We start from the raw sequence: 23,089 nt of genomic DNA, 5'->3' as shown, positions 1-23,089 counted from the left end.
AACATTCTTAGTAAAATACATGTCTTTGGAGTCCTCCAGAACTGAGTTCGATATCTAGCAGTGCCACTTACTAACTCTAGAACTTTAGGCAAGTTAGTTAACATCTCTGAGCTAAGTTCCCTCTTGTGCAAAATGATGGTATGATATATCTAATTAGATTCCTATCAGGATTAAATGGTGTAAATAAACACCAGGTGCATGTAAAGCACTTGATACAAAATCTGAATACTGACGTTACACAACAAATGTTAGCTTCCCTACCTATCTTTGTATAATCCAAGGCACTAGTGCTCAAATGTTAGCTTATGTTAGAACACCTAAAGGGCTTGTTAAAATAGGGGAGCTGGGCTCCATTCCCAGAGTTTCTGTCTGAGTTCTGGGAAGGCCTGATTATGTAAATTTCTCACAAGTTCCAAGGAGGTGTGATGCTGGTAGTCTTGGAACTATACTTTCAAGAAACATGAATCTAATGAAACTAATGTCCTATATAATTTGGTAGCTTTTCTAGTAAATTAGGAATGAATATATCTTTTTTCCAAAATTCCTGGGAATCAAATATATACAAAAGCAGGTGAAGCTGAACATAATGAATTACCACGTAGGGAGAGGCAATTCATCATGGTCTTGCTGAGTATGCCAAGAATGGCTTTGGCCAAGCCATTTCTCGGGGTTGTTTTAGAGCAAGCAACCTTAAAGGTTGAGGTAATGCTTCACTCTGGAAAAGAGCAGGTTCACTTTTGCTTTCACTTTCTACACAAGTGCTAGATTTCCTAAACTCTGTGCTCCTCTCTTTTAATCTGGGTGCAGATATCCATCATAGATGGTTCTTTTGTGTAAGTCCCCACAGGACCCAGGGATACATTTGCTATATTTAGCAAATAAAAATACAAATAGAAATAAGTTAGGCATATGCAATATGTAGACATACTTAATGCTAACATTTTTTTTGTTGTTTACTTGAAAGGCAAATATAACTGGTCATTCTGTATTTCATCTGGCAACTCTACTTGGGAGTGCAGGAAACAAATACAAACACATGATTCTGGCTGCTTTTGTCCTAATATAGTCTCTGACTGGAAGTATTTTGTCTTCTGCCAGCATCCATGAAATTGTGACAGGCTAACTTGTCAACTTCTCAGTAAGATAAAAATTCCAGACTCTTCACAATTCTTGACAAATCCGAGCACTGAAACTAACCTAAATGGGCCACTTGGAGCAAATTGAGTCACCTGAATCCACCTCCTTAGCATCTTGCGCTACCATATAATGTTTAGATCCTAAGCTAATCAAAGATAGGCATTTTGTTCACACTAGCTGGCTTTTTGAGCAACAGCTTTTGTGTAAGTCCCCACAGGACCCAGGGACACATTTGCTATATAAAGAAACCAAATTGCTTTTAAACAATAGTCTTAACACAAGAGCTTTCAAATTACAATTTATAAGATGCCAAGCCTTCCTAATTTAATTTAAAAGATGGACGTAATCGCAATATAAATTGCAACAGTTTTTTTAAAACTCCAGATAGATTCGAGTTTTGTATGTTACCTTAAAAAGAAAATGAAAAAAAAGGAAGAAAATATAAGTGCTCTTTGATTACTATCAAAAGAAAGGTTTTCTCAAATAACTTTAAGAAATTGCAAAGGGAGAGACTGACATATTTGAATACATAAATTTAAAACCTGTGTATGAGAATAAAAACAAAATTAAAAGATGAAACGAACTGCAGAAAACAACAGGGATCACCAAAGAGTGATAAAGTATAAAGAGCTCTTAAAAATGGGTCAGAAAAAAAAAAATGGATCCCAATAAATACAAACAGACAATTTACAAATGAGAAAATCAAAACAGCTAATAAAGATATATTTTTATAAGTATTAATTTCAGAAAGAAATGCAAAATAAAACAGAAATACTACCTTTCTGTTATCATAAAACACTTAAAAGTCAATTGCAAAGAGACAAAGACTCTTCTTTTTCTTTTTTGCAACAAAATCTCATTATTTTGCCCTTGGTAAAATCACAGCTCACAGCAATCTCAAACTCTCAGGCTTAAGCGATTCTCTTGCCTCAGCCTCGCCTCCCTAGTAGATGGGACAACAGGCACCCACCACAATGCCCAGCCATTTTTTTGTTGCAGTTGTTTAGCTGGCCCAGGCTGGGCTCAAATCCCTCAGTTATATGGCTGGTGCCATAACCACTGTGCTACGGGTGCCAAACCAGACAAAGACTCTTCTAAAAAGCCATTGGGGGTATAAACTGAAAGAATATTTCTGGGAATCTGGGAACATGTGGGAGGTAGATAGGCTGATCTCTCTGTGTCCCCTCCCATTCAGGATAAAGTGGGAAGGTAGGCTATTTCCCTGGCTCCTTACCAAAAACTAGAGATTCCTACATGAGAAAGGATATTTGCATATTTTGAATTGGACAAACTCTTGATAACTAGTATCTACAGAGAACTCAAATTAATCCGCATGAAAAAAGCCAACAATCCCATATATCAATGGGCAAGAGACATGAATAGAACCTTCTCTAAAGAAGACAGACAAATAGCTAACAAACATATAAAAAAATGCTCAGCATCCCTATCTATTAGAGAAATGCAAATCAAAACCACCCTTAGATACCATCTAACCCCAGAGAGAATGGCCCACATCACAAAATCTCAAAACCTCAGATGCTGGTGTGGTATGTAGAAAAAGGAGCACTTTCACACTGCTGGTGGGACTGCAAACTAATACAACCTTTTTAGAAGGAAGTATGGAGAACCCTCAAAGAACTCAAATGAGACCTCCCATTTGATCCTACAATCTCATTACTGGGCATCTACTCAGAAGAAAAAAATCATTTTATCATAGGGACACTTGCACTAGACTGTTTATTGCAGCTCAATTTACAATCACCAAAATGTAGAAACAGCCTAAATGCCCACCAACCCAGGAATGGATTAACAAACTGTGGTACATGTGTACCATGGAATACTATTCAGCCTTAAAAAAAGATGGAGACTTTACATTCTTTGTATTAACCTGGATGGAAATAGAACACATTATTCTTAGTAAGGCATCACAAGAATGGAGAAGCAAGAATCCTATGTACTCAATTCTGATATGAGGACAATTAATGACCTACTACAGGGTGGGGGTGGGGGAAGAGGAGAGCAGAGAGAGGGAAGGAGGGAGGGTGGTAGAGGGGTCATGGTGTGTGACACACCTTCTAAAGGCAGGACACAATTATATGAGGGACTTTATCTATTAATGTAATCAATGTAACCTGGTTCTTTGTACCCTCAATGAATCCCCAACAATAAAAAAAAAAAAAATGTGGCTTACACAGTGGTTACAGCGCCAGCCACATACACCAAGAGTGGCATGTTAGAACCCAGCCCGGGGCCAGCTAAACAACTGCAAGAAAAAAATAGCTGGGCGTTGTGGTCAGTGCCTGTAGTCCCAGCTGCTCGGGAGGCTGAGGCAAGAGAATCACTAAAGCCCAAGAGTTTGAGGTTGCTGTGAGCTGTGACACCACAGCACTCTACCAAGGGTGACATAATGAGACTCTCTCAAAAAAATAAGAAATACCAAAAAAAATAAAGATTTAAGGAGCCCAGAGGCAGCCAGACAGGGTAGTCTTCAAGACTACCCCTGCAGATCAGTAGGCAGGTAGGCTAAAGACCTTTGAACTCCTGATTGACAGTTATCTGCCATGTGGAGATGAAACTTGTTTTTCTCCTGCCCCTTTCTGAATGCATTATCAGCAGTTGTTGACAACTTAATACCCTATGTTCCTGATTACTCAGATGTTCCTTTTCTACCCAATCTTCTAGAAGGCTTGGGATTCTTTTTCCTATTTTTGAATTTTGACACCTTTGCATTTTTTCATGAATGCTTTCTTAGAGATCAATAAAAGGTTTCTGATGAATTGGAGTGTTGCTGCATTGCCTCAAATATGCCAGTCAGTGCATGAAACAATGTAAGCCTCTCAAGGCTTCTCAGACTTTATGCATTAAGTTGGTGTGAAGTCTCCTTCTTTCTTCAGTGCTGTCTCCCTGTCAGGCCCCAGCCCGGGTCAGGGTCCCCCTGAGCACCAACAGGAATATATATCAGAAGTCTCAATTTTTTAACTCAATTATACTTCCTTCTAGGAAACTATATAAAGGAAATAGCCAGAAAGTATAGAAAAACATTTTATGTGTGAAAATGTTCCCCTTGTTCTTATTTATAATGGGAAACTTAAAAACTAAATATTTAAAAGAAGGGTAAAGACTAAGCCATGGTATATCTTTGTGATGGTGTAGTAAAAGAATGTTTATATAGCCATCAAACCTGAGGGCAGATGCTTAGGATAGAAATTTAATTAAAAAATGCAGACTTTAAAAACATAAATACAGGATGATTTTAAGTGTAAGAAAAACAGCAAAAATACTGTAAAGAAGTATGATAAAATTCCATGAGGTGGGGTTATAATCATTATTTTCCTTTGTTTCTTAATACTTTCCTATAATTTTAGAATAAGCATGTATTTGTATTTTTATTTTTATTTTTTTGAGACAGATTCTCACTCTGTTGCCCTCGGTAGAATAGAGTGCTGTGGCATCATAATTCACAGAAACCTTAAACTCTTGGACTCAAGTGATCCTCTTGCCTCAGGCTCTCAAGTAGCTGAGACTTACAGACACCCTCAACAACTCCTGGCTAGTTTTTTCTACTTTCAGTAGAGATGGGATCTTGCTCTTGCTCAGGCTGGTCTTGAACTCCTAAGCTCAAGTGATCCACCTGTCTCAGCCTCTCAGAGTGCTAACATTACAGAAGTGAGCCACTGTACCCAGTCAAAATAAGCATGTATTAACTGGGGGGAGATAGGAATGGAAAATGTCATACAATTATTTAAAAAAGAAGTGATTCAGCAAGAGGCTCTGGCAACTCTTTAAAAGATAAAATCATTTCTTAAAGACCAATCGAAACAGACACAAATCTTTCCTATAGTGTGAAAGGTCCATAAAAGGAAGAGTTTTTTATAGTACATAATGACAGAATGGTGGTTTCTAGGAATGTTGAATTAGAAGGAGAGGGCTAGGGTGAACAAAAGAGAGATAATGTAATGCTTTACAAGATGTTATTTGGGGACAAATAATTTAAAGGTATTTCACAGCTGAGATACACAGCATAGAGTTAGAAACACATCAGTTATTTCTAGCAATCACACCACCACCAAAGATAAGATATTTCGTCTGTTCAATTAAATAACAGATCCTTATGTTTTCATTGAGGTGTGGCAGCACAATCATATTAGGTCTTTATTTACAATGTTATTTCACTCCTATAGAATTTTCTTCTATAATTATCTAGCAATTTTCATCTAAACCTAAAACAATTGCCATTCTTAAAATTTTCACTTACCTCTTAGTTCTGGTATCATGAGTTTCTAAGAAATGTCTTTGTGCCTCGTGTTTAGAATGATGATCAGCAGCCAAAGCAACATCAACAGTAATAAGTCCTATATTGGCTGATCCAGCTTCAAGCCAATAGGCCCTTCGCAGCACTGCAGGCTGAAGTCCAACTCTGCAATTATTTAATTGCTCAATGTACTGTCTCACTTGAAAATCCTGAATTGCAGCACTTATTCCTTCCCCAACTGATTGATTATGGAGATTACAGTCTGCAACCCGAATTGCTCCCATCTAAAGTCAAAAGAAGAAAATGAAACAAAATTGTAATTTCTGTATTTTGAAATAGCTTAGCCTAAGCTACAGAATAAGTGGTCATTTCAAATAGAGTAAAACATAGGCAGAAAAAGAAAGGAAATGGAAGACCAAAGAAATAGAAAAAAGAACAAATGGAAAAGGAAAATAGAAAAGTTAAATGTAGCAACAAAATAAAAAAAAAAAAAAAGGAAAACAAAAGCAATGAAATCACAGAAACTTCAAGAAGTTTTCAAGAAAATCAAGAAGCCTTGATTTTAAACTGCAACCCATAAAACAAAGTAACAAATGTTTTCAGGAGCCAGGAAGGAAATTTAATGTACAAAACCTAAAGACATTTAAAATCAAACAAATCTTTTGAAACCACTACCAGTTTATATCCCAGCCATAAAAAGGATCTAGTAGTTTATATCCCTGACATAAAGCAATGGTTACAGTCAGTGTAAAAAAGTGGTAAAAGTATGCCTCAATAAATGTAGTACTGGAAGATAACATGGATGAGTAAAAAAGTAGAAAGCTATATTTTAAAATTTTGTGTAGTCTATGAGATATATAAGAGTGTATTATACTGAAGAAATGGAGATTTACTTCAGTAAAAAGGAAAAAGAACTACACTGGCCTAGAGGAGAAAAAAAGCAAAACTTACCTTTATATTTGTAGCACAACCATGCTCAACAATGTAAATATCAGCTCCATCTACTGCTAAACGAGTCATTGTATATTTCAAATCATCTGATGTTGGACAAGGCCCAGGAATACAACTCAACTAAAATAAAAAAGGATCATACATTTAATTCATCACCAACATCTCATTACTTTTCTAATTAAGTAAATTTCCTTATTTAAATTTAAAAAATTCTGGTTATAAATGTATTTTAAAAAAACAAACTTCATTCTTTTATAATAAATGAAATAATCAATAGTGTTATTAATTAGACAACTAATATCCATGCACTATTTTCATTCAAAAAGGCAAGTAGAGAATCTAATGGACAGTATACATATATAACTTGTTATTGAAAAAATAAAGTATTCATAAAGAATTCTTTATTCACAAAGAATAAACTGAAAAGAAAATAATGTCTCTTTATAAGAATTATAAAGAGTTTAGAGTTGTAAGATTTTCTTATGAGTACCACACACTTGTATTTGTTTTCACATACACCCACAAATATGTCAACTGTACATTTTATGATGATAAATGTACATGATATCCAGGACAATCCACACAAATTTAATTTTGTTTTATTCATAAAACATAAATTTGGCAGTGTTCAGATTGAAAGAAAATGTATAGCATCACCTACTTCAATGGATTTCTTGAGGAAATGGCAGACCTGAATAAATTTTTGGCCCAATAGCATGTAAATGCTCATTAGTAACAGAATCAGAATTAGAAACAGGTGTCTTGCAGTATAGTAAATGTTCTATACTGATATACTCCAGGCAAAAATAGGTCTAAACAAACTAACACGACAGAAAGGAGATCGGTGTTTACCTACAGTAGGAGCTGACTGCTACACAATGACCTTTTCTAGGGTGATAGACATGTTCTATATCTTCAATGGTGTATTGATTACACCGGTATATATGATATTTGTCAAAACTCAAACTGTACAACTTAAAAGAAGTGAATTTGTTGTATGTAAATTATACTTCGATAAAGTTTATTTTTAAAAAACTTTAATGCAACATAAAAGCTTTGAGTAAAAAAATAATGGCTGACATAGTAGCTCACATTTATAATTGTAGTACTCTGGAAGACTGAGGCAGGTTCATCATTATTCATCATCTCAAGCTCAGGAGTTCAGACCAGCCTGAGCAAGAGTGAGACCCCTCTCCACTAAATACAGAAAAAAATAGCAGGGCATTGTGGCTGGCACCTATATTTCTAACTACTTGGGAGCCTGAGACAAGAGGATCACTTGAGTCCAAGACTATGAGGTTGCTGTGAGCTATGACATCATAGCACTCTATCCAGGGCAGCAGAGTGAGATTCTGTCTCAAAAAATAAAGAACAGGAAAAATAAAATAAATAAATAAATAAAAACAGAAAAAGAGAGAGGTACCCAAAATCATGTATCAATTACTCATAAGAATCTTGATATATGACTAAGAAACTAATTCTGGCCAGCCCAGCAATTCACACCTATAATCCTCACACTCTGGGAGACTGAGGAGGGTTGATTGCTTGAGCTCAGAAGTTAGAGACCCGGCTGAGTAAGAGTGAGACCCCATCTCTACTCTAGCCATGGTGACGGAATGAGACTCTAACCCCACTGCCTCCATTAAAAAGGAAAGAAAAGAAACCAATTCTGGGGAGCCTGGCAATGTGTTTATAAAAAGGAAAAATAATTTTATCACTAATTATAGCTGTTTTCTTTATTGTCAGTAAAGAAGCATAGGTTACCGAGTTTTTTGGACATAAAATTAAAAGCAGGATTTGTTACTTTCAATTCAAGGTAATATAATAGCAAACAAATACAGTTTATATAGCAAAAGAACAAAAAATGAAAGACATATAGGAAAGGACTAGAAAGAAAAACTAAGCCATTAACAAAAGTTATCTCTATGTTGTTAAACTAGAGTAAGTTGTTTTTCCTTTTTTTTTTTGGAAACTGACATGTTGTCTAAGTTTTCTGAAATGAGCATACTTCCAGAATCTGGGGGAAAACACACCTCCCCCTGCCCGCTTCAACTTCATAGGTGAGAGTAGTCATTGCACAATAACACTATGCATTTCACTGCCACTGCACACAATTTTAAGGATTACTACATATCATCTTCTTTTTACAACCCTTGTGAAGACACTAATGACACTTAATGAAGACAATACAATGTTATGGAAAGAGCATAAGATTGGAGTCAGGAAACCTGGAAAATGCCCAGAAATACTAATCACATTTTAGAACAACAGGCATGTCCCACAGTGGTCTACAAACAATGTCAATAAGGAATTTAATCCTCCTCTTGCTTCAATTTCTAAATCTTCTAAATATAAATATATACCCACATCTCAACAGCTCAGTATAATAATGCAATAAGACATGAATGTTAACAGTAAAAATATAAAAGATATAATTTTTATAATAGCTCCATTTATTTGTGAATGTGTATTTTAATATTTTCTCATTTCAGATACTTATAATAAGTGACTAAAAGTTATAAAATAATTTTATTAACTGAAGTATAGTATTTTTCATGATTTATGTACATTTGATTTAAGCTGATCTCTCAATCTTTCATTAAAAAACTCATAAATATTTATAATACTACTAATATACTTACTAACATACCTTGGATTCACAGAACCGACGATCAATTCCATGCTGACATATTATTACTGATTTTGGTCTTTCCAGTTCATACTCTCGACATACCACATGAAAAACAAATGTCTGTCCCCACTCCAAAAGGCAGGCCAGCTATAGATATCAGTGACAGGATCACATATGGTTAGCATTCTAATCAAGTATTCAGAGTTCAAAAGCTTATGAATACCAACATCGCTTGAAAGAACCTAAAAGCTGTCTTAAAACTGCTGCTAAATATTAACCTACTTGTTAGCCAATAATTTTCTTACCTTCCCATAATTCTGTGAATGATTTGATTTGTGAATGACAAAATGCATTGTCAAAATAAGAACTCATTTCAACAGAAAATTTTCATTTCAGCAACTTCTAAAGCAAACAATTGTATTTAAGGGTTATATCTTTCCTCTTATATAACTAACTGAACTTTTCCACATAGAAAAAGTACCAAAAATTCTCTCTCTAATAATAAACCAAACTTTATTATGAACTTTTTGAGTATCTAATTATCATATTGAGCTGTAATTTTTAAAATATTATTTTAAAAAAAATTTTGGTTTATATAAACAAAAGCTTAAGACTATATTAATTCTTCAAATCATGGATCTTTAAAAAAGCTTTGATTTCATAGTTTTTTAGAGTTGTTAACAATAAAAACACTGAGGCATATATGAACAGGACATTATCCCGCTAAAGAAGCACATAATTTAAACTCCTGGAAAACAAGTTTCACTTTTAAAACACACAAAAAATGGAATAAACATAAAAACACCCATGGATTCATGAACCACACAGAAAACAAGAATTCCAAGATTCTATGCAACAGACAGAAATGTTTAATCTTATAAGGGCAATTTATAAGCATATGAGATTCTTAGCAGTCCTTAGAATAAAGAAACTGTATCCAGTCTAGTAGGTTCAGCATGGATTTATTCCTTTGTTAGGAAACAAGGTGCTTTGTTACACACTTCAGTTTTTACTTGTATACTTAGGAACAGGCAATGAGAGATAATAAGGAGAGGACTTAGTACAAGTACAGGACTATGGGCAATTATTTCTTTTCATCCATTTTCATACAAAACCTTATACATTCTAATATTATATTGAGATGTTATTTTTCTCTAAAATACTTTATTCATTTACTCTTCTAGAATATTAATTCTTCCTGCCCTCTGATAATTTCTTTCAGATATACAAGGCATCTAGAGTCTTTATTTACTGTCTTTTTGCTACTACCTAATCTAAGTTACAAGTTTTATATCAATTTCGTAGCTTATCAAAATTGAGTATGTACATTTCTGCCACATTTCAGTCTTTTGAAATGACAACCATTCATATCACAACAAATATATGACTCAACAGATGAAATATTACAATTATATGGTAATTCAACTAAATTTTAGTAGTCAATTAGAACAAAATAATCCTTAAGGCCTCTGAGCCATCTAAAGATTAAATGGAACAGAAGAGAGGGAGGAGAAATTTATCCCAAAGGATCACATTTTTAGCACTCTAGGCCAGACTTCCTTACCAGTAAATTCATTATTTTTTTTTTTAAACTAGCATCCACATCACTAAATAGCAGGTATAATGTTATCTTTCTTTAGGACATGACAAGTAAAAAACTGTGTTATACAATTCTTAGCATCATTAAGGGTTATTTTTTAAATTCAACTTAAGAAATATACAAGAAAGTAAAGTTCTTAGGAAATTACTCCATATACTAGAAAAAGAAGAGTGTTCTAACAGTGGAATATAATTTTAATAATATATTAACTTTATTTCCAACAGTTTTTTTCCTAAAGAAAGTCTCAAATTCTTATAAAGTATTATAAAGTAATACATAACATTACATCTATCAATTATATGTGGTTCAGAAAAATAAAACTTTTCTGATTCATCTATAGCAGGCGTCCTCAAACTTTTTAAACAAGGAGCGAATTCACTGTCCCTCAGACCACTGGAGGCCTGGACTACAGTTTAAAAAAAAAAAACTATGAACAAATTCCTATGCACATTGCACGTATCTTATTTTGAAGTAAAAAAAAAAAAAATGAGAACAAATACAATCACACTGCTTCATGTGGCCCGTGGGCCACAGTTTGAGGACGCCTGATCTATAACTTAGAAAATTCTGAATGGCAAGAATGACTTCCATCAGAATGCTATCAGTGTGAAGGCAATGAACACTCAGACACGTAAGTTATTCTTGAGAAGGTGGGTAAGAAAGGAAAGAGAAAGTCAGTTAAGAGATAGTACTCTGAAAATCATACCTGTGGTGCTGTGACCTTAGCTGTAAGGCTTCCAGCCTGCACATCAATTAACCATGCATATTCTAAGGAATCACTTCCTAAAGGAAGACCTTCCGCTGAGAACATAGCATGTGCCCTCAGCTGGAGACCTGACAAATTGATGTGACCTTCTCTGAGAACTTCATCCACAGGAGGTCGCTGCTGAAAACAATAATAATTAGACTGTCAGAAGCACAAGAAAACCACATTATAATTTCTAGTTGCTTACGACTTACCTCCCAGAGATAATAAAATCATACTAACTGGAAAATAAGACTTCAAAATCCACAAATTCCTAACATAACCTTGGATCTACAGAAGGGTATGTTCAAAAACATTAAGCTTCTCTGGTGATAATATCTATGCAAGCCCAACTACAAAGCAAGATAGCTAGGTCCTAAAAAGTACACAAATTTCTGAATGTGATCTATTTTGGAAATAGGGTTTTTACAGATGTAATCAAGTTATTATCAGGTTATAATAAATTAGGGTGGTCCATAATCCAATATGACATGGGCATCCTTATAAAAAGAGAAAAACTGAGATATAAAGACACACAGAGAGAATGCCATTCAAGATGGAGGTAGCAATTTGAGTAATATATCCATATGTAAGCCAAAAAAACAAGGATTACTGGCAACTAGCAGAAGCTTAGCAGAAACTAAGAGGAGGCAAGAAAGATATTCCCCTACAGCCTTCAGAGAGCAAGTGCCCCTTGATTTAGAACTTTGAGCTTCAGTACTATGAGAAAATTAATTTGTAGTAAGCTAGCCAGTATATGGTACTTCACTAAGGTACCCCTATGAAACTTACACATATGATGACCGCAGTGTAAAAAGAGCATGGTTTCCTAAATTGGATACAGTAATCCATACTTCACTTTAGGATCTAAAATCTTTCACCTTGAAGCCCTGAGTTAAGACTAATGCTACCAGAAATAAGCTACTAGGTGTGTGATGCAGATTTGAGCCTTGGCTTCATAGTATGAAGCCTTCTACCATGTAAAACTATTAGATAGTAGAGAGACAAAGAAAAAATTGAGAGGGAATAGTTATAACAACACTATAAAATGTAAGCAAGTTATGTAAATAAGCACATTTTAAGAGGATGTATACCTTTGTCTTTAGGATAAATTATAAAGTACGAATAATCTAGGAAACAAAGTATCACCAGACTCCTAGTATCACCTTGATATCTCCATCCCATGAACTCCTTCTTTAATTCCCAAGTAAATCAGACTTTATAATTCAGTCCCTTGATAAGTCTGTCATACCGCTATTATAAGGATTAATGTGAACCTTCATAATGAAGGTTCAATAATTCTTTTTTATGTCTGATAAAGCCTTTTGCAAGTGATTAAAAGAAAAGTTGAAGTGTACCAGGAACTCATAAGAAACCAGAGATACTCATCTAAGATTCTCAGAACTCACCCATAAGAAGAGAGTTTCCCTTTACTAATTTTTTCAGCAGACTAAAAAAAAAAAGAGATGGACTCCCTCTCCACACACCTGCCTCCCAGAATAAAAAACAAAACCAATTCTAGTGACCCACTATTTATAGAGAGAAGGACAAGAATTATTTTTAAGATTTCTGTGGTAATTTAAAGTGTTATGCAAATAAAGTCTTTGTGGTGACATAATAGCTCTGTATCTCCATTTTGGTGGCAATTATGTGAACCTACACAAATGATAAAAATTACACAAAATTATGCATACACATTGTACCAAAGTCAATTTTCTTGTTTTGGTACTATACTATAATTATACAAAATAATTATACCGTAGGAAAAACCATGTGAAGGATATACCTGAGATCTTTCTATACTATCTTTGCAACTTCCTGTGAATCTATACATGTATTTCAAAATAAAAGTTTAAAACAAGAAACATATTCTATGACAAAACAAAAACAATGTCTAAGTTTTAGCTATTACAATATCAGCCACGCCAAATATATATATATATATATATGAGAAATAAATTAAAATTCTATGAAGAAAAATATAGTCAGTTATGGAAAAAGAGTGAAAAGAAAGTTGAAAGTATGCTATTTTCTAGAAGATGATCAGTTACTCCATATAATCGGTAATAAATGATCATCTATTTATGATTTTTGAATGTCAGATGTATCTTTCCATTTAAACTTTTATTCTGCCTTGTATTAAAATTCATCAAATGTCTAGATCACACAATTTAACTCCAAGCAGGGAAGGGCTCTCAGTGGTAGGTGCTAAGAGAAGCCATTGGCATTTTAAAACATAATAATTAGGTGATAATCTACCCAAGAACGTAATAAATTCTCATTTGATGAGTACCACTAGTTCTCTTCCAAGAAAGATTTGAAGGTATCTTGAAGGAACAAAATATCTTATAAGTATGTTACATGAATAAGAATAAATCACTGACCATATAAATATGATTTTTTGAAATTTCATGGTGCTAATTAATATTTATGTTGTAATCGTCAATAGGCCTACCAACGTTTATATAGTTAAATTTACCTTCCATAAATGTATAAAAAAATTATTCCATTTCTAAATACAAAAGGTATAAAATGTAATTGGGATCATTATACTATGTAAATAAAGAGCAGCAAAAAAAAAAAAGAAAATTTAGACTCTTAAAACTCACATATGTATACACACACACATATAAAACTTCTTAATACAGTTAATTTAAAGGTCTCCATATTCCACATACAGAAGCTAACACATTGTTTTGACTCTATAAATATGAGTAGTAAAACTCCTAAGTCTTTACTATAGCTTACTTTCACATTACCTGATAGTTATCACTGACGAACACATTCAAGGGTGACAGGATAAGTTGTAGCATGGTCTCCCTAAATCCTTTTTTCATTTCAAAGCACAATCTTTCTAAGAAAGCTGTAGGGCATTCAGGACCATCAGTAGTTCCATGCTATAGTCAAATAAAATACCATAGTCAAAATACAGAAAAAGTGAATAGTGAGGAACTATAAGAAACTAAAAACTTAATCATTTATCATGATTAAGACAATCTGATTTTTCAAAAGGAGAAACAGTGCTAACAAAAATAACAATTTCTGTACCCCAGGAAGGATATGAGCTGTACTAAGCAACAATGCTAGGTACATGACATGATAGGGAGCCAGTATGCAGCCCAGTGCTCCAGAGTCACTATTCCCCTACTAATCTGGACCTACTCCAAAGTCCCTGGGCTCCTGGAGCAATATCATCTCTTTCCAGGTCAACCCCAATGGGCCCAAGAGGCGTTGCTTCAGGGACCCAGGATATTGTGCTGGATCTAAACCACACAATTTAACTTCCAGGGCCAAGCCTGAAACTTGATTTTGAAACAGGTTTACCACAGGGCCCCAAACTTGTCTGGGGTCTGAAGAGAAAAGCTAAGAGAATATAAAGTCCTAGAATATCCATCAGGCTAATTATAAATATAAACACAACAACTTGATGTCATGACACACATCCTGGTTGTTACACAGAAAAGCAAAGAAAGAAGCTAAAGTGAAGAAAAATAGAAAGTAAAATAATCAATGATCAATTAATCATATTATGAAGAAAATAAGAATAGAATTAAAATAGTAAAAGAAGAAAAATAAAAAGTAAAATTATCAATGATCAATTAATCATATTATAAAGAAAATAAGTGAGAATTAAAACAGTAAAAGAATAAACTTAGAAGTACTAGAATCTGAATTTTTTTTTTTTTTTTTTTGAAAGAATCTCACTATGTCACGCTTGGTAGAGTGCTATGTCCTCACAGCTCACAGCAACTTCAAACTCTTGGGTTCAAGAGATTCTCTTGCCTCAGTCTCCCAAGTAGCTGGGACTGCAGGAGACCACCACAACATCCAGCTATTTTTTTTTGTTTGTTTGTTTGTTTAGCAGCCCCAAGTCAGGTTTGAACCCACCAGCCCAGTTCATGTGGCTGGCCCCCTAACCACTGAGCCACAGACGCCGCACCTAGAATCTGAATTTTTTTCCATACACACATACACACAGAATTTCCTGTGCCAGGTGGACACTTACAACAGGAAGACGCCCATGAACTTTGTACAAATTAACAAGTACAGTAATATCCCAAGGACGCAAGGTAAGCGGATGAATTGACTTGGCTGAATTTTCATTTTCCTTTTTGTCATTTTCCATTCCAACAGCAGTCCACCCAGAGCTGGATGATGTTGACAATGACAGAACTGGACTCGAAATAACCTCTTCAAAATCCACATACATGTCATCTTCCCCAAAGTAGTTTTCCTATAAAAGTTAAGAAAAAAAATGCTAAAAAGAGATATGTAATAGGTTTTCACCATCACTCCTAAAATTGTAAACTATACATTTCCCTAACCTATTTTATTTCATAAAAAGCATCGGGTCTATTTCCTTTAAAAAACAAAACAACACAAAACAAAACTACGTATATGTTTAAAGCATACATATAGCTGCTTAGCAAATAAATATTCCGCAGCAAAAAACACAAAATTTTGCAAAAGTTTATAGTCAAGCTTCATGACACAACCCTAATTATAGCAAAAACTTATAATTTAGGTCCTCAAATAGACCTTTTCTGGTTTGTATGGATCAACAGTCTTCAAATTTTGCTTCTCAGAGTTTTGAGGCAATAGCCAGGGACATCTTCAGTGGAAGCAGACCAATTCGTAGAAAATTAATTTCTTTAAATCCAATTAGGTAAATACCACAATTCACATATTCCTATTGCAATATTTATCAGAACATTTTAACAGCTTTAATAAAAATACATAATTTTGGTTTATTGATTAGATATAAGCACGTTATGAACAGTTATAAAAAAAACTTTCTTTTAATACTTTATCATGGTTTTTTATGCAGAAGTTTTTCAACTATTAACATTCTAATTTCGTTTGCACCAGAATTTAATTTTAAATTTTCTTCCCATTATTCTGAATTTAAATTGTGCTTATTTGATCTGAGTAGTAAACAGAAGTTGTTAAATATTCCTGTTAACATGGTACTATCTGTTAAATATTCAAGCCAAGTATTTTAGTGAATTCTGCAGTTTGATTATTGACAATTTATTTTCTGGCTAAGGTTATAAATATCAGGCCATAGTATCTTTTCATAGTAAGGGATGTTAAAAGGCCTAAAGTCACACTGTTAATCCTAAATCAATGAACTCACAAAACCAGTGATTTTCCTTCTATTCTCTATTGTTCTCTACCTCTAAATAATACAGATGCAACATGAAATTTGTTTGAAATTTCAATAGCTCTTCTTACAACACAATCCTAAATCCATGGTCAAATTTAAGTACGAATAAAATAAAGGGAAACATATATCAGGTTATATACTAAATTTCAACATTAAGTTTTTAAAACTAAACATAAATGTCTAATTGAGCTTGATAAACATTAAAAACATAAAGTTACTCAAAGCAAAATATTCCCTTAGATCAGCTGAGAAATCTTTAAAAATACACATGCCAGACCTAGTGACTAGTTTAGCGAGTTTGCCTTAGGCTTGGAGTCCATAGTCAGATGCAAAGTAGAAAAATTTCTTTGGTGATTTTTATCTGCAGATGGCCTCCAGACACAATCATTCCTTACCCACCTTCCCTCCAAATAGCAGATTTAAAGAGTCAATGTACACTGTCCATGTTTATTACATTTCAACACAGTAACATTTACCAGCACTCATTTTATCTAATTTTTAATAATCCTAGATTACAGATCTCTTATTTTTTTAAAAAGTATCTTGTAGGCTCTTAAAAATTTTAAATCTTAAAAAAAAATCAGGTTCCTGCAGATTATAACAATTATCAATAAAAGACAAAAGATTCTCGAGTCCAATGTTTAATTTGGTACAAACTAATCACCGCTAAATTATCTGAAACAGAAATAATTCATACCAAATCCTTTATGAAACAATGAATGACCAACATGGTAGAGGACATTTGCTAATTTTTATTAAATGTGTCAGTGACTAAGTTTTTAAGGAATTATAGAACAGTAGGAGTCTTTTTTGAGTTAATAAATTCGCACTTATTAAATATTATCAACAAAATGTACTTTTAAAACTATAACCATTGAAGGATGCTCATCCCTCATTTAAAAACCTAGTTTAAGGGATGGTCATCTATATTCCAGGCAAATGGAAAGCAGAAAAAAGCAGGTGTTGCAATTTTATTTGCAGATACAATACGCTTTAAACCAACAAAAGTAAGGAAGGATAAGGATGGTCATGTCATATTTGTTAAGGGCAATACTCAACATTATGAGATTTAAATTATTAATATTTATGCACCCAACGAAAATGCACCTCAATATATAAGAGAAACTCTAACAGACATGAGAAACTTGATTTCCTACAGCTCCATAGCAGTCGGAGATTTTAACACCCCTTTAGCAGTGTTGGATAGATCCTCCAATAAGAAGCAAAGCAAAGAAATTTTAGATTTAAACTTAACCATTCAACATTTGGATTAAACAGATATCTACAGAACATTTCATACTGACAAAACTGAATACACATTCTTCTCATTAGCCCATGGAATATACTCCAAAATTGATCACATTTTACGTCACAAATCTAACCTGAGCAAATTTAAAGGAATAGAAATTATTCCTTAAATCTTCTCAGACCATCATGGAATAAAAGTTGAACTCAGTAACAACAGGAATCTGCATACTCATACAAAAACATGGAAGCTAAATAACCTTATGTTGAATGATAACTGGGTCATAGACGAGATTAAGAAGGAAATTACCAAATTTTTGGAACAAAACGATAATGAAGACATGAATTATCAGAACCTCTGGGATACTACAAAGACAGTCCTGAGAGGGAAATTTATAGCACTGCAAGCCTTCCTCAAGAGAATGGAAATAGAGGAAGCTAACAACTTAATGGGACATCTTGAGCAACTGGAAAAGGAAGAACATTCTAATCCCAAACCCAACAGAAGAAAAGAAATAACCAAAATTAAAGCAGAATTAAAAGATATTGAAAACAAAAGGATTATACAATAGATCAATAAACCAAAAAGTTGTTTTTTTTGAAAAGGTCAATAAAATAGATAAACCTTTGGCTAACCTAACCAGGTAAAAAACAGTAAAATCTCTAATTTCATCAATCAGAAATGGCAAAGACGAAATAACAACAGACTCCTCAGAAATTCAAAAAATCCTTAATGAATACAAGAAACTTTATTCTCAGAAATATGAAAATCTGAAGGAAATTGACCAATACTTGGAAGCACGCCACCTTCCAAGACTTAGCCAGAATCAAGTGGAAATGTTGAACAGGCCTATATTAAGTACTGAAATAGCATCAACTATACAAAATCTCCCTAAAAAGAAGAGCCAGACGACTTCACAACAGAATTACACCAAACCTTAAAGAGGAACTAGTACCTATATTACTCAACCTTTTCCAAAATATAGAAAAACAAGGAATATTACCCAACACATTCTATAAAGCAAACATCACCTTGATCCCCAAACCAGGAAAAGACCCAACAAGAAAAGAAAAGTATAGACCAATATCACTAATGAATATTGACACAAATATATTCAACAAGATCCTAACAAACAGAATCCAGCAACACATCAAACAAATTATACACCATGACCAAGTGGGTTTTATCCCAAGGTCTCAAGGCTGGTTCTATAGTAGATCTATAAATATAATTTAGCAAATAGATAAATTAAAAAACAAAGACCATATGATTCTCTAAATTGATGCAGAAAAAGCTTTTGATAATATCCAGCATCCCTTCATGATCAGAACACTTAAGAAAATTGGTATAGAAGGGACATTTCTTAAACTGATAGAGGCCATCTACAGCAAACCTACAGTCAATATCTTATTGAATGGAGTTAAATTGAAATCATTTCCACTCAGATCAGGAACCAGACAAGGTTGCCCATTGTCTCCACTGCTCTTTAACACTGTAATGGAAGTTATAGCCATTGCAATTGGGAAGAAAAGGTGATCAAGGGTATCCATACAGGGCCAGAAGAGATCAGAACTTTCACTCTTCACAGATGATATGATTGTAGGTCTGGAAAATACTAGGGATTCTACTACAAAACTCTTAGAAGTGATCAAGGAATACAGCAGTGTCTCAGTTTACAAAATCAACACTCATAAATCTGTAGCCTTTTTATATACCAACAATAGCCATGCTGAAAAAACAGTCAAGGACTCTATTCATTCACAGTAGTGCCAAAGAAGATGAACTATTTGGGAGTTTACCTGACAAAGGATGTGAAAAATCTCTATAAAGAGAACTATGAAACTCTAAGAAAAGAAATAGCTGAAGATGTTAACAAATGGAAAAACACACCATGCTCATGGCTAGGAAGAATCAACATTGTTAAAATGTCCATACTACCCAAAGCAGTATACAATTTTAATGTAATCCTTATTAAAGCTCCACTGTCATACTATAAAGATCTTGAAAAAATAATACTTCGTTTTATATGGAATCAGAAAAAACCTTGAATAGCCAAGACATTACTCAGAAATAAAAACAAAATAGGAGGAATCACGCTACCAGACCTCAGACTATACTATAAATTGATAGTGATCAAAACAGCATGGCACTGGCACAAAAACAGAGAAGTAGATGTCTAGAACAGAATAGAGAACCAAGAGATGAACCCAGCTACTTACCGTTATTTCATCTTTAACAAGCCAATTAAAAACATTCAGTGGGGAAAAGATTCCCTATTTAACAAATGGGTGCTGGGTGAACGGGCTGGCAACCTGTAGAAGACTGAAACTGGACCCACACCTTTCACTATTAACTAAGATAGACTCTCACTGGATTAAAGATTTAAACTTAAGACACGAAACTATAAAAATACTAGAAGAGAGTGCAGGGAAGAAATCGGTCTGGGCGAGTATTTTATGAGGATGACCCACCCCCACCCCCGGGCAATTGAAGCAGCTTCAAAAATACACTATTAGGACCTGATCAAACTAAAAAGCTTCTGCACAGCCAAGAACACAGTAAGTAAAGCAAGCAGACAGCCCTCAGAATGGGAGAAGATATTTGCAGGTTATGTCTCCGACAAAGATTTAATAACCAGAATCCACCAGGAACTCAAACGTATTAGCAAGAAAAGAACAAGTGATCCCATCGCAGGCTGGGCAAGGGACTCGAAGAGAAACTTCTCTGAAGAAGACAGGCGCACGGCCTACAGACATATGAAAAAATGCTCATCATCCTTAATCATCAGAGAAATGCAAATCAAAACTACTTTGAGATATCATCTAACTCCAGTAAGATTAGCCCACATCACCAAATCCCAAAACCAGAAATGTTGGCATGGATGTGGGAAAAAGGGAACACTTCTACACTGCTGGTGGGAATGCAAACTAATACATTCCTTTTGGAAAGATTTTTGGAGAACTCTTACAGATCTAAAAGTAGACCTGCCATTTGATCCTACAATTCCTCTACTATGTATATATCCAGAAGATCAAAAATCACATTATAACAAAGATATTTGTACCAGAATGTTTATTACACCCTAATTCATAATTGCTAACTCATGAAGAAGCCCAAGTGCCCATCTATCGACCCAGAAATGGATCAATAAATTGTGGTATATGTACACCATGGAATATTATGCAGACTTATAGAACGATGGAGACTCAACCTCTTTTATGTTTACATGGATGGAGCTGGAAAATATTCTTTTTAGCAAAGTATCTCAAGAATGGAAGAAAAAGTATCCAATGTACTCAGTCCTCGTATGAAACTAATTTATGGCTTTCATATGAAAGCTATAACCCTATTGCAGCACAAGAATATAGGGAAAGGGGCAAGGCGGGGGAGGCGAATGGGTGGGAGGGAGGGTAAATGGTGGGACCACACCTATGGTGCATCTTAGAAGGGTACAGGTGAAACTTACTAAATGCAGAATATAAATGTCTGAACACAATAACTAAGAAAATGCCATGAAGGCTATGTTAACCAGTTTGATGAAAATATTTCAAATTGTATATAAAACCAGCACATTGTACCCCATGATTGCATTAATGTACACAGCTATGATTTAATAAAATAATAATAATAAAAGAAAAAAACCTAGTTTAATGTTAAATGTTTAATCTGCGTGCGTGATTTATTTTTCTTAAATACATGAAAAGAGTTAAATTTCTGAAGAAGTCCCTAAAAAAAAAAAAAAAAAAAAAACAGAAAGAAAGAAAATTACTAAACAGTTGACCAAAGTATAAGACAACTGATAATATACTATGGCAAACTTTAATGATTATGATTTTAAAGTTAATTAATATATACAAATATTTGCAAATATAAATAAACTTTCCATTTCCAATTTATGGTAGGTGCATGCAAAACTAAATTACCTTTAAAATAAATTCAAAACAACCCTTGAAAAAAATTATTGCCTTATATAATAATACAACAGGGAAAATGTGTTCCTTTGTCAAGTTTGTTGCATGTTTGAATTTAAAAATGATAAACTACATTTTCAGTTTACTTAAGAATTCTCAGAAATTTTATTTTCATATAGTTATTTTGTTATGTAAGTGTCAAGTAATCTTCCTTAAGTAACAGAAGACTGCTATGTTTATCCTAGGCAAAAATGTATAGTTCTCCAATGATATTCATTTATAAACAAATAAAATAAAATAACAATAGGTTAAAAGATGGTGGCTAATAAAATCTCAGAAGCAAGAAAAATAGTCTAAAAGCATTATTCCCAAAATTACATCTTTTTAACATAAAGGAAAATAGTCAGATTTCTATGTAAGACTATTAAAACTACTTTTAATAAGAAAGGCATATATGCCTTTAATCCACAGTTCTTACTTGTTACCACTGATATGCTGTCATGGTAAAAAGAAAGATTTTTTTTTCTTCCATTAACAAAAAATGTAGTAAGACCAAAAGACATCAATTCAGAAAAACAAAACTCATGGTATTATTATCCAACATTATATCCACAACAACAACAACAAAAAAATGACAAAGTTTTATTATAGTAAGAGTGAAATGACTTTGGGCTAACAGAGTTGCTATGTTGTCTAAATCAGCAGAAATCCTCCCAGTTTCATAAAATGTCCTTATAAATTTTAACTCATGTTCAGTATATTTTCTTCTTAGAATTTGTTATAATGATAATGCCAGGCATAGTTTCTTTTGTGGAGTTTGAGAAATAGTTTTTCATATATAGTTCAATGTAGAGGGATTTTTTTTCCCCTAAGTTTATCCTTCATTATTTCCTCATGCTTAATATTTACATATAAGGAAACAAAATCTCAATTAGATGAATTTTCAAATTCCCTTAATTTTCTTTATATGAAAAAAATTATACATTATATGATATGAATAATATATAAATATAGATAACGCCAAATTCCAAAAAGTTTTATCTTTTTATTTTAGAAACAGAGTCTTACTTTGTCACCCTCAGTGGAGTGCAGTAGCATCACAGCTCACAGAAACCTCCAGCTCCTGGGCTTGGGCGATTCTCTTGCCTCAGCCTCCCGAGTAGCTGGGACTACAGGCACCTGCCCCAGTGCCCAGCTATTTTTTGTTGTAGTTGGCAGGGGCTGGATTCGAACCTGTCACTCTCAATATATGGGGCCAGCACCCTACTCACTGAGCCACAGGCGCCGCACTCCAAAAAGTTTTAAAGTTCTAACACTAAGTAGAATACACGTTACATATTGAAACAAACAAAAAAGAATACAGAGGAATATTTAAGATAGAATAAGTAACATCCCCAAGTTAGCATGACACTAAGCATTCTAATAGACAAAACCTAGAAATTTAAAGA

General features: G+C 33.8%; 1 protein-coding gene across 3 annotated transcripts in view; it reads right to left on the bottom strand.

Moving 5' to 3' along the window:
- Positions 1 to 23,089, bottom strand: part of BLTP1 (bridge-like lipid transfer protein family member 1) — a 279,425-nt gene that overhangs the window by 177,398 nt on the left and 78,938 nt on the right. For all 3 annotated transcript variants that reach the window (XM_053574435.1, XM_053574509.1, XM_053574580.1), the window contains exons 21-26: positions 15,324 to 15,551; positions 14,077 to 14,214; positions 11,279 to 11,458; positions 8,991 to 9,119; positions 6,341 to 6,460; positions 5,393 to 5,673 (exon numbers count right to left, since the gene is read on the bottom strand). In XM_053574435.1, the coding sequence (XP_053430410.1) occupies positions 5,393 to 5,673; positions 6,341 to 6,460; positions 8,991 to 9,119; positions 11,279 to 11,458; positions 14,077 to 14,214; positions 15,324 to 15,551 (1,076 nt within the window). The remainder of the gene's footprint in view (positions 1 to 5,392; positions 5,674 to 6,340; positions 6,461 to 8,990; positions 9,120 to 11,278; positions 11,459 to 14,076; positions 14,215 to 15,323; positions 15,552 to 23,089) is intronic.

The sequence above is a fragment of the Nycticebus coucang genome, chromosome 1, assembly GCF_027406575.1.
Source record: "Nycticebus coucang isolate mNycCou1 chromosome 1, mNycCou1.pri, whole genome shotgun sequence".
Lineage (NCBI taxonomy): Eukaryota > Metazoa > Chordata > Mammalia > Primates > Lorisidae > Nycticebus > Nycticebus coucang.
Note: the sequence above shows the minus strand (reverse complement) of the source record. Positions and strands in the feature narration are given on the sequence as shown.